At 38.1% G+C, this 18488-nt stretch overlaps 1 protein-coding gene across 5 annotated transcripts in view; it reads right to left on the reverse strand.

Moving 5' to 3' along the window:
- mcf2l2 (MCF.2 cell line derived transforming sequence-like 2) overlaps positions 1-18488 on the reverse strand; it is a 203842-nt gene that overhangs the window by 32356 nt on the left and 152998 nt on the right. For all 5 annotated transcript variants that reach the window (XM_041792057.1, XM_041792053.1, XM_041792054.1 and 2 more), the window contains exons 26-27: positions 16484-16520; positions 16203-16300 (exon numbers count right to left, since the gene is read on the reverse strand). In XM_041792057.1, the coding sequence (XP_041647991.1) occupies positions 16203-16300; positions 16484-16520 (135 nt within the window). The remainder of the gene's footprint in view (positions 1-16202; positions 16301-16483; positions 16521-18488) is intronic.

Raw genomic sequence — 18488 nt, forward strand, 5'->3', positions numbered from 1 at the left:
AGGTTAAATCAGATACCTTTTGTGCGTCTCGTTGCGAAGGAGGAGGAGGAAGATGAGGCAAGAGAGGAGGTAAGAGAGAAGCGGCGGGGGGGCTCTGCCTCCTTAGCAGCAGGTTCTACAATTGGAGAGGCGTCAAGGAGAGGAAAGCGTTATGATGAGAGACCAGGAAGTGAGGAGAGGCAGAACCAGCAGAGTGGAGCAAAGAAGGGGAGGGGGAGAAATCAAGAAGCTGAGCACTGGAAAAGAGGTTCAAAATTGCTTTGAAAGATACGAGTGGGATGCAGGAAATTACAACAGCACAAGCAAATGGGAGAATGGGAACCGGAGATGTGCAGAAAAGTAGTATGAGCAGCAACAAAAGCACATATGACTTCAACAACAAGAGCTACTGTTATACTGTATAGTCTAGTTTTCAGTGGGAATAACTGCGGATGCGGATTGTATAGTAGCATATCACCCCTTCTGTTCTCCACATAGTAGTTGGGAATGATATTGTCTTAACTATGTTTTCATTTTGGAGGCCTGTCATTTGTAATGATTCAACAAACACCCACCTAGACTTAAAGATATGAGTGCTTTAGGATCCAAAAGAGGCTGCCCTTTAGCACCAGTCTCTCCTCTGCCCTTCTCTCCTGCTACTCTTTATGGGACCTGACTTGATGCAGCCTTTTACAGGACCCATTCTTATAGGCCTCTACAGATTCTGTTCACATTATTTTTACATATTCTAGACCAGTGGCTCTCAACTGGTGGGTCATGACCCAAAGTGGGTTGCAAAACTCTTTGAAGTAGGTTGCAAAATGTGTGCCAGGGAATAAAATTCAGCAAAAAGTGTATTTTATGGAAGCCTCAAGGGCACATTCATACACGTATTCTATAGGTTTTCCTATGATGATGAGTAAATTTCCATGTTTGTTTCAAGATTTCAACTCATTTATCTCCTTTTCTTTGGTTAACAACTACATTTTTCCAAGATGTTAATGAAATTCCTTATGAATAACCAAATTTCCATGTTGTCTAGGTAAAATGGGATAAAATGAAATGCATTTCCTTCTGTAATGACGTTCCTTTAAAAATGTTTATTTCTAGCCAGCTCTTTGGTTAATTTGGTTTTGTTCCATTTAGGGTCCACATTGCCAATTCTTTTTTAGATAAATTTGAATGGTTGAAAACTATAAAAAAAAATTTGGGTCATGATTTCTCTGACGGTCATGGTGGTGGGTCCTGATGTCCGACCAGTTGAGAGCCACTTTTCTACACTGTTGGCTCTAAACTTGTGAGTCAAGACCTAAAAAAGGGTCATGAAGCCATTTTCAAAGGCCGCGGTTGTGTGCCTGGAACAAAAATATGCGGCAAAAAGTTGTTAATATGCTTTTATTTTGAAGGAAATGTCTCCATTGTTTTGCTCTGACTTTGTGCAGGCTGTCTCAATCTGGACAACTTTGCAAGGGCTAGAAACAAAGATTTATATGAAAACAGGACAAACGTCATGTGGTCTTAAAAAGAGGGGGACGTTTTAGCTCTTCTGTCTGCTTCAAAACTCTTCTACAATAGGCAACAGTGAGTGTTTTGATCAGTCAGATTTAAGACTTGTCAGGATTGAAGCTCAAAAAAAATATCAGCCACAATTTCGCACTGCAAAGTTACGCTGCTTGTGTGAAAGCCTGCATTGACTCAATACATACTTGAAAAAAAAATTTTCATGTAAATTATTCAGACAAAAAAAAAAAAATTGTGTGCAAAGACCTTAAAACTGAGACAAAAATTAAGAACAGCTGTTAAAATTAACACTGTCATGTAATTCATATAAAGTGCCTCTAAAGTGCTAAAAAAATCTTTATTTAAGGTTTGTTGTATGACAGGCTACTGTGTTATGAACCACCAGGTCAAATATCAGTCTTTTTAAACATCTTTAAGTTTATAAAATTAAGCTTCAAAATCATGAAAAAAGAAGCAGTAAGATCTGTTCTAGGAAGCTGTGGGCGTGTTGCTTGAATGAGCCAAAGCCACACCCACTCACGAGAAATACGATCCTCTGAGATTTAAAAAAATGCTACAACCTGACAGGAGGAATCATCCGTCTGCTATGCTGCTATGTTACAACTCTCTTTAAGCCTCCAGAGAAAAAAAGAACACATTTATGTTTATCTGGTCGTCTGAGTTATGTAAGGTCATGTTTCTCCCGTCTTTGTGAAGTTGCTGCTGAAAACACTTGATTTCCTGATGTGTTTCTACAAAATAAAAGTCTAAAAAGCATTGGAGGCTTTTATTGTGACAGACTTGGCAGGAACAGAATGTGTCTATCAATAGACACTTTACTAAATTTTAGCATTGCAATGCTAACTGATGGGAGGGACTGAACTGTGGCTGCTTAGAGAGAGACAAAGCCACAGTCTGCTTCTTTTAATCATCTAGGACTAAAGATGAGTGAAATGTGGATTGAAACACAGCTGGTTCAAGTGAAAAATAGAAAAGCACTCCAGCATTTAACCTGCCCCACTGACCGAACGGTATATTCCAGTCAGAGCACAGCTGTCTGACGATGAGGTTTAAATTTACTGTTTTCTGGCACAAATATCTTGATTTGACACTTTCAATGACCCTTAGGCCACTGTGGCTGATAGATTTGGAAAATTTACCTCACAATGAACAAAAACACAGCTTGTAGCTGGATGTTAACTTTCCGTGAAGACGGTGACATCAGACAACAACAGACTACACTGGGATGAACTGGTGAGTTTATATGGTTGTGGCGTTAGTCCCAAAAGGACTGGTGATGTAATGAGCTCCTGTATTTGCCCTGCTTAAATTAAACCCGGCCAGGAAAGAGGTGAGAAACTGTCTAAATTTAAAATTCAGTCACATGTAGATCTAATTGTTTTCACATTTGCATAAACCTTATTTCAATAAATCTGATATGTTAAAACACAAATTTTGGATTTTACTTTACTGGGACTTTGATGTTTCAAATGTTGCTAATTATAGTTTTAATACAAAGCACAGCCACATAGGGCCGTTGACTTTTGATGCTGTTTTTTTGCTGCACAGTTTCCCTCTTCCTTAAATGAACACTGAAAGATAAAAAACTAGAAAGGATACAGCTGATAACTGCTTAATGACTAGAGAAGTGAGTAAAAAAAATAGTTCCAAAAGTTTGAAGGTTTTACTTTCTCTGTGCAGTTCAGTGACGTCAAAGGATGAGTCCCACTAGATTTTCAAAGTCAGGACAAAGTAAAAGGCATCATATAAATAGCTGTCAGCCATCACTAATTGAATAAATGTGACTTTTTGCGATGTCTCTTTCCTGATGCAACATCACTGCAACACAACAGCGGAGCAGCTTTCACTTACTCTAAAAGACATTTCCCTAAACCTGACATGCACACCAAGTGACTTCAATGGAAATGACTGAGGTTAAACATGTGGTGAACCTGTAGGCTGAACTCCAGTTCCGACTCACTGCTGAGTCAGAACGCCGCCTCAATGTTTGGAGACGTGAATGTCAGAGTGCTCGCAGGTCAGAGATGGAGTCATCCTTGGTTTCATTCTTCTCTCCAGTGATCTAACATGATGGGTTTATTGAGCGGACATTAGAGCGCGGGGGATTCAGAGAGAGCTTTCTTGTTAATGGAGAGTCTATTCAGCAGAGGAACACCTGCCATCGACTCAGCATTGATTTCCATCTCATACAGGAGACGGCACATTCATCGCCCCTGGCAATGGTAACAGTGTGATTTTACTGAATGACTGCAAGTATGAGGTTATTGTACTTACTGTAGGAGGACCACACATAAATACATTGATTTTTTCCTTTGCAATGAACGAGTTCATTTCAGGATATTTGACTCTGGGTTGTTACTAAAGGGATTTAACAAAAATTATATGCAATGTACAACAGAAAAAAAAAAATCAGTTATTAACTTTCAGTGCACAATTTACCAATGTAAGAGTGTTAATAGTTTAGTTTGTGAAGAAGGAATCTGCTCTGAAAGATATTAAAGATATTTTAGGGCAGTAAAAACATTAGGAAAGTTCTATAAATCTGACTTAAAACCAATTTCCTCCTAAACCTAACTCTCTCATTCACAAAGGAAAGGTAGTTTCAAATAGGGGTTGGCTGATAATGTTTTTTGGGATAAGTAGCTCATGAAACTAATGACCTACAGTTTATTTGAAACCAATAAGCATTTACAGTGAAAATTAAAATCGCTCAGTGAAAGTAAGAATTTAAATTTGTATAGATAAATAAGTGCAACAGTCATAAAAGTGGGTTTCATTTCTGATAACTGCAAACATGCTCTTATACAAGTTTTCATCTTGCACTCAAAGTCTTATGGAGGTAAATTTAAATATGCCAGAAAACAAAATTTACTTAATGTGAATAAAGTAAAACTGCTTTCATTTAAATATACTGTAAAACTTGACTATAACTACTGTTCTCTTAAACAAATCAGATTGTTAAGCTGGAGCTCAGTAATATAAATAGTTTTATCAGGATAGCACTTGAATGTATTCATAAACTTGTAATGTAAACACGTGTAAAGCATTTTCCCTAAAAGCAGCCAGGTAACTCAAATTTACAGTACCTGAATACATTTCATTAACAGAGGTCTAAGATATAGCATTATGTCTTTTACAGCCATTTTCTTCATCTCTTTAAAGACCCTGTATAGTGAAAATAAATCTGTATTTAGGTTTTTTGTATGACAGGTCACTGTATTATGAACATCCAGGTCAAATTTCAGTCAAATAAAACATCTACAAGTTTATCAAATTAAGCTTCAAAGTCATGAAAAATGAGGCAGTAAATCTGCTCCAGGACGGTGTGGGCGTGTCTGTTGAATGACATGAAGCCACGCCCACAGACAGAGTACTTTTTCTGGCTTAAATCGCTGTTATGATGCTTTAAATGATCCATAGGCCACTGCGGCTGATAGATTTGGCAAATTTACCTCACAATGAAAAAAAAAAAAACCAGCATTTAACTCACTGTTAATGTTCAATAAAGGCAGTGGCATCAGCTAATAACAGACTGTACTGAGATTAACTGCTCGTTGATTTTATATTGTAGTGTTAGAGGGGCGGGGTCACTCCCCACTGTGGGCTTGTGACATCAGCAGCCCACATATTTGCCCCACCCAAATTAAACCCAGCCAGGAAAGAGGTGAAAAACGTTGTAACGGTCTAAATATAAAATTCAGTCCAATGTAAATCTCTGTGTTTTCATATGTTTACAGCAACCATATTCCACGTATCTAGTGTGTTAAGACAAAAACTTTGGATTTCACTTTACAGGGTCTTAAACGTTAGTGGACACAGCTTTAGGACATTTCAGCACCGTTACTGTTAACAGAGAGCTCTAATATTTAAAGTAGAAAGAAAAACGCCACAAACCTTTATTCTTAAAACATCTGTTTAGATGATGAACCAGCAAAAGATGTTTCTAATGCATGGGTAGCTTATGAAGCTCCATTAGCTACGTAGCTTACATAGCTAAAACTATAAACTCCAAAAGCAGCTACATAAGCTATGTATCTACATAAACTGCATAGCAGAGTTAACTTTAGCTACATTTGCTAAAGCTCACGTTGATAAAAATAACAGCTATAGGTAATGGAGATACACGACTGATGTTGCAATGTAGCTAACTTAGCTAAAGCTATGCTCACTAACTAGCTATGTAAACTACACAGGTATGTTATCTACTAGTACATAGCTACAATAGCTTAGCTACCTTTGCTAAAGCTCACATTGCTGAAGTTAACTTTGGCCTATGTAGTAACATTAATCAAGCAGCTAGCATTGCTATGTTAGCTTGTGCTAAAGCTAGAAGAGCTAAAGCGAGCCACCATTTGTGTAGCTACTTCTAAAATGGATCTATACCTAATTTTATCCCAGGTTAGATATCTGATCTTTTTCTTTGTTTTATTTATGAAATGTTTCTTCCTTTGTTATGTTTGTATTGTGGTTATTTCATGAATGTAACTGCCAGACTTTTGTCTTATAAGTAAAGTTTAATTTAAAAACCCTAAAACTGGAAATATGTTGTACCAGCAGCACTTCCTTTCTCAGTTATATGGTGTTTTAGTGGAGGGGTATCAGTTGTCCCGAACTATAACAGGCACTATGAGCGTTATTTTGGCATTTCTAATATTGCAAAAATGCAGTTTATAAGACAGTGTTATATTCAGAGACAAACTTTACCGGTTTACTGTGGGTTTTCTGGAGATCTTAGATCATGGAAAACTGACTCTGCTTATTATCTGTCATCCCATCCCCCACTTATCCCTCACCCTCACTTACATGTCTCATTAGAAGCAAACATGTGGTTTTAAAAGTTGCCGAAATGCTTCAACATGGAAAGCAGCACCTGAAATCAAGATCTGTCCTCCAAAAATGTTAATGCTCTTCTAAATGTCAAAAGGGCTGTAATATTAGAAGGTGGCATTTAGCGCAGTGTTAAGGCGCACAGCTTCTACCTGGCTGTGTTGTCGCCAGTGTCAGGACTCCGGCTGATTCTCTTTCTCTCCATATATCGATCTATCTCCCGAAGTCTCCGAATCTGTCGTTTCAACAGAACCCCATCCCTTTCTTTCCTGAATCACGGTTCTCTGTTTTATCAGGGCAGATACAGACGACACTGACGTGAACAGACAAAGGCAGAGAAAGAAGAGTAGAGGAAGATGTGGCCTTTCTTCTGCTGAGACATTGCAAATGCTGGGGTGCACTGACAGATCAGCCCAGCGACAATGAGTAACACACTGACAGAAATTCATTTAACAAGAAAGGAAAAAAGGAGTGTCCAAAAGTCAGTGAAGATGAAACAAGAAAGGATAGAGGCAGGAGAGATGCTGCTCAAGAGGATGATGATTATGATTACAGTGATAATAATGGTGATGGCAGGGACAGACATCACAAATACCAGTGAGGATGGTCGTGATGAAGAGCACTTAGTGTTTAACATAGCGATGTTACCTGCTGGGAGAGACCTCCTGTTGGAAAGTCCCTGCAAGGTGAAGCGTTTCCTAGCATTAGCAGCCGAGTGGCCTGATTGGCTGGCTGAAGCATCGGCTGAGTAGGGAGCAAGAGGAAGCAGGAGTTAATGCAGAAGAAGAAGAAGAAAAAGAGAAAAAGTGGGACTTGAGTTTTGCTTGAAAATGTATAGAATGCCTTCACATCATGTTGCCAACATTTTTGGTACCAGTGTCAAAATGGTACCTGTAGCTTACTCATTTTAACTGTAAACAAGGCCACCCTTAAGAGGGGGATAAAGGGGGCAGCTTTCTGGGGTCCTGCTAAAAGGGGGGGGCCATGGAGGTTAGCAAAGTCATAGTCTAATGTAAAATTAAGCTTTGATAACCGTATTTTAACAGAATAATAACCACTTTTATCAAAGCAACAAATAATTGTGTTATCTTTATATGTTAATAGCTTTCTTCAAAATGTAAACCCCTTGTCTTGAAATTCAATTATAATGGATTAAAAGTGGCAAAAAAGTGTTTAAAGTGGTAAAATGGGTTAACAGAGGCCAAAACATATGCAGATAGTAGCAAAAAAAATGCAGAGAAAGTGGTAAAAAAGGGTTACAAGTGGAATATTGGGTTTCAAAGGGGCAAAGATGGACATTAAAAACAGTAAATGTTGTTAAAATTGGCAAACATTAGCATGGAAATGGACGAGAAGGGGTTTATATAGGATAAAAAGTTTTAATAGTAGCAAAATTAGTCTGAAAATGGTATAAATGGGTTAAAACTGGCAAAACATGCAGAAAAAGATGCGTAAAGGCTTTCATTTAAAGCCTTTTTTGTTTTTATTTCTGCAGAAAAGGTGGTGAAGTTGGTTTACAAGGGGCAAAATGGGTTAAAGGAGGCAAAATGTGTTTAAAGTGGCAAAAAATAGGCAGAAAGTAACATGACTGGGGCAAAAACAGTCAGAAACAGTGGTGAAAAAAGTGCCAGATGTGCCAAAAATGTGTTAAAGAATGCAAATCTGATGAAAAGTAACCAATGCTGCTGATCCAACACACACATTGACACAATCAGTAAATCCCAGCTGGGGAGGGCCCATTCTCCAGGGTTTTCAGGGGCCCAGCCAGATCTGTGGACAGGCCAGGTTGTGAACAACCTTAAAGTGAAAGGGTGTTTTTCTGAAGTGAAGTTGTATGAGTTACTTGTCAGTAGAAGGCATATTAGCCACAGGAGATGCCAGTCAGCTTGTCCTCTTTAGGGAGAGGCTGTCTAAAGCTGTTCAAATGGAGCCATTTATTCTCAAACTCAACAAACTCAACAAACTAATAAATCACAATGGGGCAAATTTTGCTATTCTGACAAACTTTTTGTACCATATGGTGCACAACATACATGTTCCTCTGCCTGCATTGAGCAGTTTGTATCGCTTTATTTTTCTGCAATTACAGGATGCAAACATGCATTCAATAGGTAGTCTGCGATCACGTGATCCAGAATGTCTGTAAGGGGTCAGGTAGTGATCGACAGCCATTAGGAAGGAATAGGAATGACAGAAAGTTAGTACACAGCTGTAATGGACCTGTTTCCTGCACATGTCATCAGAAAAATTCTACATACATTAAATATGATTCTTAACAAAACAGTGATCTTTTTTTTTTTCCAACATCAGTTTAAAAGATTTACCTGGCATGTTGCAGGTCAATATGACAAAAACTGTCTTGCAGACCTCCTAATGTCTAGCGTCATGTAGCCTGATGAAGAGTCAAGAGTCCTGAAGTAAGCTAAGGCTAGCTGAACCCCTTTAACACATAAAAACTCCTCCTTTTTTCACAAACATGCTTTTAAATGAAACAATGATATAATATCAACTGAATTAACCTTGTAGGGTGAGCGATATAGTGATGATGAGCCGCTCACGAATGAGCCTGTGCTTCAAAATGGCTCTTTTATGTTAGCCTCGGTCCCGTTAGCTCTTGTTTGAGTGCCAGTTTCCTTTCCTCCATCCTTTGTGGTTATTTAATCCACATTTTAAAAGCCAAACTGGGACCAAATGAAGAGCCGTTTGGGAGCCGAACAACCAGCTCCGCTGAGCTGAGCCAAATGATCTGGATCGCTTAAAAAAGACAGGTTCCCTGTCAGATCCTGCAAGGATGATGAGTCAGATCCCAGCTGAGGAAGCACGGGTTAGATCAGAGTTAAATGTGCTAAACCATTGCAAAACTAAGGCAACTGTCTGAAGAACTGCATTGATTTGATCAGTGGAAGACCTGAATGCAGCGATTTGTTGATGCAGAAGGAGGAGATTCAAGGAGAAAGACACTAAAAAAATGTTTGTTAAATAAACTGCAGTCTTGTTTTTACTAGCCATACCTTGCATCTAGACTATTCAGCTAATAAAGCTTAATTTAGAACGTGAGCAGTGATATGAAACAATCTGCTCTAGAAGTATAATACGGAGTCTTTTTGCAAATTCACCCAAAACACAACATGCACATATCATACTCTCCACCTCAAAACTATCCTTCTTTGTACATCTTCATGCATATTTAAGGTTTACTGAAGAATAGAGGCTCTGTCGGTTGCAATAAAATGCAAAAGAAAAAAATGGCAAAGGTTGGTTAATTTGACAGCTGCAGCTTCAGTGACTGTGACACGGCGCTCATGGGGGCATCTGAGGTAGTTTATCAGCTGAAGCACCTCAGACAGGATGTAATTGCACAGTTTGTTATCATATATCCAGATCAAGATCAGTTTCACCTCAGGTGTATAGAACTGATGGATCTCAAGTCTGGCATTTTCACCAGACTGAAAAATTAGCACGACAGCATCACATGCCTCGTACAAACTGACAACTAAACACCCTCGGAATAATCTGAAAATACCAGCAATATTAAGAATGCATGCGTGTAAGCGTTAGTCATCAGTGAGAAGCAGCTGATCTGTGCTGTGATGAGAAGTGTTTTCTGTGTCTTTGTGGAGGGGAGGGTGAGAAAATTCACAGCATCAAGCTGAACTCAAACAGCGCTATAATTTTTAACCAACCACACATCATGCAGGGAGGCAGAGGGTGTGAGAAGAGATAGGAATAGGATAGGGTAGAGATAGAAGAGCGGAGATGAAGGGAGGAGAGTGAGGAGGCAGGATGGAGGGAGCAGGAGGAGAGGAGATGGTTTGATAAGGAAAATAAAGGAGCGAAGAGGAGAGTGAATGTTCAAAAAGAGAGCGCTGAACCAGAGGAAATGTAGGTAGAGAGAAAAAGAAAAGAAGGACACAGAGAAAGAGAGATACACAGTGAGGGAGGAGGAAGAGAAAAGACTGGAGAGTGTGAGTGGATTTGAAGAGGTAGGTATAGGTTTTATAATAGCAGCCAGACACCAATTAGAGAGGTGAAACCAAAGACAACTAACCTTTACCTGGGTGCTAGCTGTGAGGATTAACAGAGGAGTATGTGTGTGTGTGTGAGACAGAAGGGGAGCAATAGAGTGCAGGTGTGTGTAAGGACAGATCTGCTATGTTTGATACATGAACAAAATAATTAAACATTTCTTTAAGGAATACAGGATTTTTTTTTTGTCTCTGAATGACTGGTTAACAGAGGAATTAACAAGATTTCATATTTCTGTATTGCAATGGCAGTAGAATGAAAATAAGTGGTTTGAATAATAGTCAATGATGCCAAAAAGGGTCCAGGGGGAGGACTGTCAGCTTTTTGTTTACACAGTGGAAAATCTGAGTGGAAAAAAATAGTGTGGATTCTAAAATTCTAACATTCATTAAAAATGAACATCTTTGTCAGATATCTGCATCTCAGCATAATAACTGCCAAAATGAGGGCAAAAAATACAACCGTAAGACTAAAAGGGTTGCAGGAGGGCCTGAGGGTGAAACAAAATACAAGGCCAGATGCTTTTAAAGTAGAATGATTTAGATGTGTGAGAACTGTTGGTTCAATAGAAACTGTTTGCTTCTATTTCAATAAATCTGTCATTTACACCAACTCTTTTGAGACTGGTGTACTTGACCAGAATTAATATAATAGTGGTGTTAACAATCAGACTGGCTCAAGCAACTGATAACCATTAGACAGATCACACCATCACAACAGGCCTCACTTCATTTCTCCTACAGTGTCTTCTGTTCACATATGCAGTGTCCATGTGTTTTGATTTAATGAGTGACCATGCAAATTAATGTCTAGCCATATGCATCCAAAGCTGTTGTTGGTACAAACATGCGGAGTCCTTGTAAAATCTTTAGGTTTTTTAGATCGTTATGTTAAAGCATTTTCATCAGCAATGTCTGAATTTTGACAAACATGTCTAAAGATGAACTACTAACCCTAACCCTATTTACTTATATATATATATATATATATATATATTTTTTTTTTTTTTTTTTTTTTTTTACAAAAAAAAGTATATAAAGAAACTCTGCATAAATATTTACCCCCTTCAAGTCAGTATTTAGTTGAGGCACCTGTGGCTGCAATCACAGCTCTGAGTCTGTGTGAATAGGTCTCAATCAGGCTTGTATTTGGGCACTGCAGTTTTACCCACGATCAGTCAGTCTGCATGAGAACTGACCGTAAACAGCCCTTGTCAAGTCAAATTCTTTATTAGACTGAGGTCTTGGCTTTGACTTGGCCACTCAAGAACATTCACCTTGTTGTCTTTAATCCATTTCTGTGTAGCTTTCGCTGTATAATTCAGGTCATTGTCTTGCTGGAAAATAGAACCTCTTCCAAGCCATAGTTATCTTTTAGACTGAATAGGATTGTTCTTAATCTTCCTATATATTTTCCACATTCATTTTACCCTCTACCTTTACAGGCCTTCGAGGGACGGCTGCTGAGAAGCATCCCCACAGCATGATGCTGCCACCACCGTGCCTCACAGTGGGGACGGTGTCTTTGTGGTGATGTCCAGTGTTGCATGTCTGCCAAACATGGCATCTTTTCTGATGGCCAAAAAGCCCCATTTTGGTCTCAACAGACCAAAGAACTTTCTTCCACTTGACAATGGAGCTCTTTAATATGAGTTTTCTTCAACAGTGTCTTGTCTTTGTCACTCCCTCATAAAGCTTTGACTGGTGATGAACTGGGGCAACAGTTGTCTGCTGAGTCTCTCTCATCTCAGCTGATGAAGTCTGTAACTCCTTCAGAGTTGTCATAGGTGTTTTGGTGGCCTCTCTCACTAGTCTCCTTCTTCTAGTCAGTTTTACACATGTGCCATGTTCCTTTCATTTCTTGATGATGGATTTAGCTGGTATCAGGAAGATGTTCAACAACTTGGAAAACGTTTTTTATCCATCCCCTGACTTATATTTGAGTTGCTTTAAGTGTTCTTTTGTCTTAATGGTGTAATGGTAGCTAGGAAAACTGATGAACCAGTGACTGGACCTTCCCGACAAAGGTGTCTTCATACAAAAACTACTACTTTTTTTGTCCAAAAAGCCAAATTATATTGACCATGATTGATTTATAACACCAATAAAAGGGTACAACATCCAAGGGGGTGAATACTTTTATAGGCACTGTATTAACTCCTGTTGCTTTGAATGCCATATTAAAAAATAGAAAAATATTTTAAAAAATAAATGGTTATAACAGTAAAATCAACGGGCCAAATCATAGAATCAAACCAGCCACTGTAATCATAATGCACACAAGTTTTTGTAGATGCATCTGTTTCAATAATTGTATGCTATACTGACATGTGCCCACTTGTGCAGATCCCTCTTCACATACTTTGAGTATATCCATTTGCCGATGCTATTTTCCATGCCTGATGCTGGGTTGAAAATTTAAGTGCATCTCTAATGAGATCTTCACTAATATGATCCCTGCACTATCAGCCTGCAGCCATAAATTAAACCACTCATTCTGTGTTTATACAACATCTCTCCATCTTTCTGCTTTTCTCATCACTGCCTGAGAAACTCTAAAGCTTCTCAAAAGTCATCCTCACCATTCCTAACCTTTTATCAACTTAGGAGTTCTCTTCGGGGCTGAGATGCTTTGTGAATAACTTTTATCTTTACCAGAATCTAAGAAACTTAAAGGAGACACACTTTGGAAATGTAGTTCTAAGAATTTTCTTTGACTTTCATCACTAGGAGCAACCCTTTGTTCTAGGAAGCCTGATAAATACAGCTCCAGGGTTTAAAGGATCAATGGAGCCATGCTGAACCTAAAAAACTGTGTTCAACTGCTGCAGACAGAGCAGTGAATAATGTGTGGCTTATTACTGATGCTCTTTAGAGTTAAAATAAGTGAAAACAAGCTGTAAGCTTATAAAATAATTTCTTCTACTAATTAAGCTGTCTTTAAATTGCTTAGTAAGAATCTGCAGGAAGAATCCTTATTCATCTTACCCACTACCCTTTCAAGCTGTGCAGGGCTGGCTTCTGAGAAGCACCCCGACAGCATGATGCTGCCACCTCTTTAAAAACAACTGACATGTATCAAAGCAGATGTGCCAACTTTTTTGATTTTTTTTAGTGAGTGGGACACTTGTGGCAATTTTGCCAGCATAAAACCCTACAAGCTGAAAAATTCTGTTGAATCAATCCTTAAATCAGGGGTGTCAAACTCAAGGTGCGGGGGGCAAAATCCGACCCGTGGAACAGTTAAATCCGGCCCACAACAATATCTATTTCTGTTACAACTGGCCCATCAGTATGAGGCCTGTAGAGTTCCTCCAGTATTAAAATGTCAACTTATCCTTGATGATTTAAGATATCCTTATTAAGTCATAAAATCTGAAAAAGTAAAAATTATTAGAATAAACGTCAGGAATGTAGGGGAAAAAAATTGTTTTAATTTCACATTTTCAATTTTGCATCTCACAATTAGGACTCAAACTTAGGAGTTTGACTTTTTATTTCGTACGTTGAGCATTTCGACTCATAATTTTGACTTCTCATATAATATTTTGAGGTTTTAGATTCATAATTTTAGATTTTAATTCATGTTTTGACCTTTTTAACTAACTATTTTGTATTTTATCTCATATTTTCAACTCCTAACTTTGACTTTATAATCCCATAGTTTGACCTTTTATACTCACGATATAAAAATTTGAATCATATTTTGACTTTTAAATTCGTGATTACAAATTTTATTTCATATTTTGACCTTTTAAACTCATGATTTTGACTTTCATTCTAATATATTATCCTTTAAAAACACGTTTTCTTCAATTTCAATTTCATTTTGGACCTTTTTGAAATAATAAATGTACTTTTCTCAGATTGTGAGCCTTTAAACTTATCCTTTTAACTTTTTAATCATAAACTATGACAGTTTATGGTTTAAAAGGCCCTCAGGTTGGACCTGAATCCATAATCTGGCCCCTGCTGTGATTGAGTTTGACACCCCTGCCTTAACAGTAGCAATAGCTTGCCTACTCCATCCTACTGGTATACATCTCTAGGCCATCTGGCTGCCTTACAATTATCCTGTAGACTCTTGGATAGGGTGGAGGACTACAATTCAAAGTGGGGGCATTACCACTTATTTTTAATGTCCTCTGATGTTACCAGCTCGTGATAAACAATCGAGAACTACATAACTGTCTGAATAACTTAGAAACATTGTAAAGTAGCCTTTTAGTGAAAGAAGAAGCATTATTTAAGCTGTCTGCTTCACTGTTAAGTTGTAGCTGAGATTTCCCCTTTTATATACATTGTATTTATATTATATATGCTTTTTTATGGGTAATGCTTTTACTTGATTTCTCATTTTGTGTGTTGGTATGTTACAGTGTGTTGTCACTGTCAAAGCCTGTTGGTTTGGTTTATTCAAAATCAATAAACTGTGAATCATAAAAAAGTAGCAATAGCTTTAAAGTAAACTGTTGCCATCCAGTCGACATCACATCAAAGCCAGACTAATGACAGAGATTTAGCTCTATGCTGCCTGTACAAACTTTGTGGCATCGTTTTAGGAATCTTAAGATACAGGTGCACGTCAAAAATTTAGAATATCATGAAAACTTCATTTTTTCTGGTGACTCAATTCAAAAAATTAAAACTTCGACATACTCTCAAATCATCTCATATGAGGTGAAATATTTCAATACATTTTTGGTTTAATCTTGATAATAATGGCTTCCAGATCACACATCTCAAAAGTCCACTATCTCAAAAGAGTACAATATCAAAAAGTATCTGGAATGTAATATATAGAAATGTGAAAACCTGACGAATTATGCTCATTTATGCAATCAGTAGCCTATCGGTCCATGGCACTGCTGGGGTCTTAAGTTGCTCTGATATCAGCCTTCAGACTTATTGCAGACTTGTTTTCTCATCGTAGACCAGTTGTTGGGATGATTTTAGTGTCATTAGTCTGATGGTTGTATCCTGAAAATAGATGTGCAGCTGAAAGCACAGCTGTTTTTAAATTAATGCTGGAGTTTTAGTGATGGACGTTCTAGCAGTGAGGATCTGTCTGCAATGGTGTGACACTGGAGAAAATTAAGGGTAAGCATTTCAAGTCTTTGTGACAACCTGTTTTATAGCTAGATAAAAATCTGACTTGTATTATGATTTGCATATTAACATCTTTGTGTACTGAAAGGAACCTAAAAAAGGGAAAAAGTCGGCAAAGTGGTAAAGAAGAAACAGATGGAAAGAAAGGAAGAAGTTCAGAGACACAGTGGTTCCCTGGAAAGAAGTTTCAGAGTAAGCCTCCTGACTTACTTTTGAACACACTACACCCACAACCACACCCAACCACACACACACAAGCCCACACATGCACACAGCGCTACAGCTGAGGTCAACATAACCGTCACTGATAGACTGTTGATATTCTCACTCACTGGAAAATAACACTGAAGACTTTCTTGCAAGCGTGAAGTCATAACTGTTATCCCACCCTCAACCGGGGTTTATGACAGAGTGCATTTGTATGTGGATGTTTGAAAGCTGCCCTGCATCCATGCATGCTGTTGGCCTGACTCTGTGTGCGAGGCTTGATAAGTGGTTTGTGCGTTTGTGTACATGTGCATGTTTGTGCAGATACAGCAGAGTTGAGTTTGTGTGTCTCACCCGACTCTTTATTCTTTATTTTTTACCAGAACATACCCGTCAAAGGTTGCCATCTGCAACCTCAAGTGTTTTCAGTTCCTTTCACTTTCTCCAAAGGGCAATTGGGAATGTTTGGACCAACAAAAATAGATTAAATGAAGACTTTTGGACTTAAGTGTATTCTAAGAGAAACTGTCTTACCTTTCTTCTGCCTCATATTAGGGCTGGGATTGGTTCTCCTGAAGCCTGACTCTGGACTTGATGAATCTGACTGTCTCAGTGCCATCTTTCGCACATTCCTATTGGAGTAAGGACATGGGAAAAATCTGTATTAGCCAATGATAAAATGCAAAGAGAGTACTTCAACTTATGATCTCTGTCAAATGTTGCAAAATGAGATGGTTTGACAAAAAAGGTGCAGGGTCAGTCAGATTAATCATTGTCTCTTTGTGGCTTTGTGAGGTGCAAAGTTGCTTTCTTACCTCATGGGGCCTCCGTAGATGTTTATCTGACTGGCCTCTGTAAATGCAAAGTGGAGATAATCAGAATCTAAAATAGTTTATAATCCCCAGGGGGAAATTTGGGTGTTCTTTCAACAGCAGGACATATAGGAACATAAACTGACATGATTAAATAAGATACATAAATAAGGAGCACAGCAGTAAGTGAAACATGTGCACAGCATTGAAGAATAAAGCTAAAAGTTCAGACAGTTTGAAGAAAAGAAGGATTCAAAAGTTTTGTTATTCTAAGTGTAGTTGACTGGTTTAGTATTACGCAGTGGGGTGCAATAATTCCAGACAGAGTTTAGACACTTAGAGAGGACAGTCTGACAGTCCAGGCAGAAACACTCATTCCTGTGGCGATTTGTGCTCCATCCTGGTGGAGCATTTTCCTTTTTTTTTTTTTTTTTTTTTGCATTTAAAACTGTTTTCATGTCGTTTTGGATTTTTGTTCCGTCAGTAATAAACCCTTGGACCTACAAGCCAGTTTTTGCTGTTACAGTCAGGACCGCTTTGTCATAAAACACACTTGATTTGTGGTTTATAAACGCTCTCTTTATTAGCAGTTATGAATTTGCTCTCTTGATGTCATCTATATTTGGATATTTGCCCTTTCATCAGCCTATGTGGAAAGCATCAAGCAGGAAAAGAACATCCCTGCTCTTTCTGTGCCTACAAAGAAAGCCTGAGGCAGCAAAAGCAGTTGTTGATTGTTTAGGCTTTTTGAGAAAGTTTCACTGAAATATATGGATAATATCTGGGGATATTTGGGGCTTTTTGTGTAGAATTGAAAAAAATCTTAACAAATGTTTGCTTATATTTTGGTGATGATTTGGAAATTGAGATAACTTTAAAAATCATTCTTGGATGGATGTTTTGGGAAATAAGTTTGAAAAATTGTCATTTTTTTCCCATGGAATTTGGGGGGAATTTATTTGTAAATTTTCGAGCTATCAAATTGGAAATACTGGGTGGAATTTTGCTTTGATATTTTTGAGAATATGCTCACAAATTTTCAAAAATGTAGTGGGGTTTTTTTGGGGGGGGGGGCTGTCTGACACTTTAGGCCTTTTTAGAAAGTTTCACTGAAATATATGGGTAATATCTGGGGAAATTTAGGGCTTCCTTTGAATGGAATTTAACAAAAAAAAAAAAAAAACATAAAAAGTTTCCCTATACATTTTTGGTGATGTCTTGGAAGTTCTAGGGAACCTAAAAACACATTCTTTGGGAAAATTGCTTCCTAAAAGTAATGAAATAGTTCTTTTGTTTTGGGTTGAACGGTAGAAAATGCTTATTGTCCTCTTATACAGACATCATTTTTGGTGAAAATTACTTTCTTTATACTTATTCGCTCCTACTTATCCCAAATAAGTTGGCATGCACCAAACCGTCGAGGACTACAGCCTCCATATTTGTGCTCCTGCTCTACCATCTGAGCTAAACTGGTGCCCCAAGCTGGTCCAAACTTTATCAAGTTTGAGAGACATGATTTGTCAAAAACATTCACAAAAGAGTTTTCAACCTCATGTGTAGAAGCTGCAGCATCGCTGCGGTTGACCCCTGACCCTCAGCCCTTTGCGTTGTGTCCTCTATTCCAGCTCACCTCTTAATATTCATCATCTCTTTTCTTAGCTGCCTCATCAAAATCAAGGCAAATAACCAAGGAAAAAACAAAAAAAATTGCAAATCAATACAGTAGATAAAGAAACAGCAGGTAGGTCAAGCTGTGGTGCTTTCCTGTATATCTCTAAATGTTTCACCAACAGCTAAAGAGAAAATAGAAATGATTAAGTCTGCAGATTTTACCAAGCTTTATCTACTATGTATGAGAGCAGTTATCTCCTCTGTTTGCCTGCTGTTGTTATCACAGCATCACACTCAAACACTGCATGAAAGGGAAATGGCTTTCACTGTTTACGGTCTCTGACCTCCAGAAGTGTAAAAGACGACGTCTTTTATTCCAAAAAGCATTCTGAGTTAC

The sequence above is a fragment of the Cheilinus undulatus genome, linkage group 7, assembly GCF_018320785.1.
Source record: "Cheilinus undulatus linkage group 7, ASM1832078v1, whole genome shotgun sequence".
In the NCBI taxonomy this organism is placed as follows: domain Eukaryota; kingdom Metazoa; phylum Chordata; class Actinopteri; order Labriformes; family Labridae; genus Cheilinus; species Cheilinus undulatus.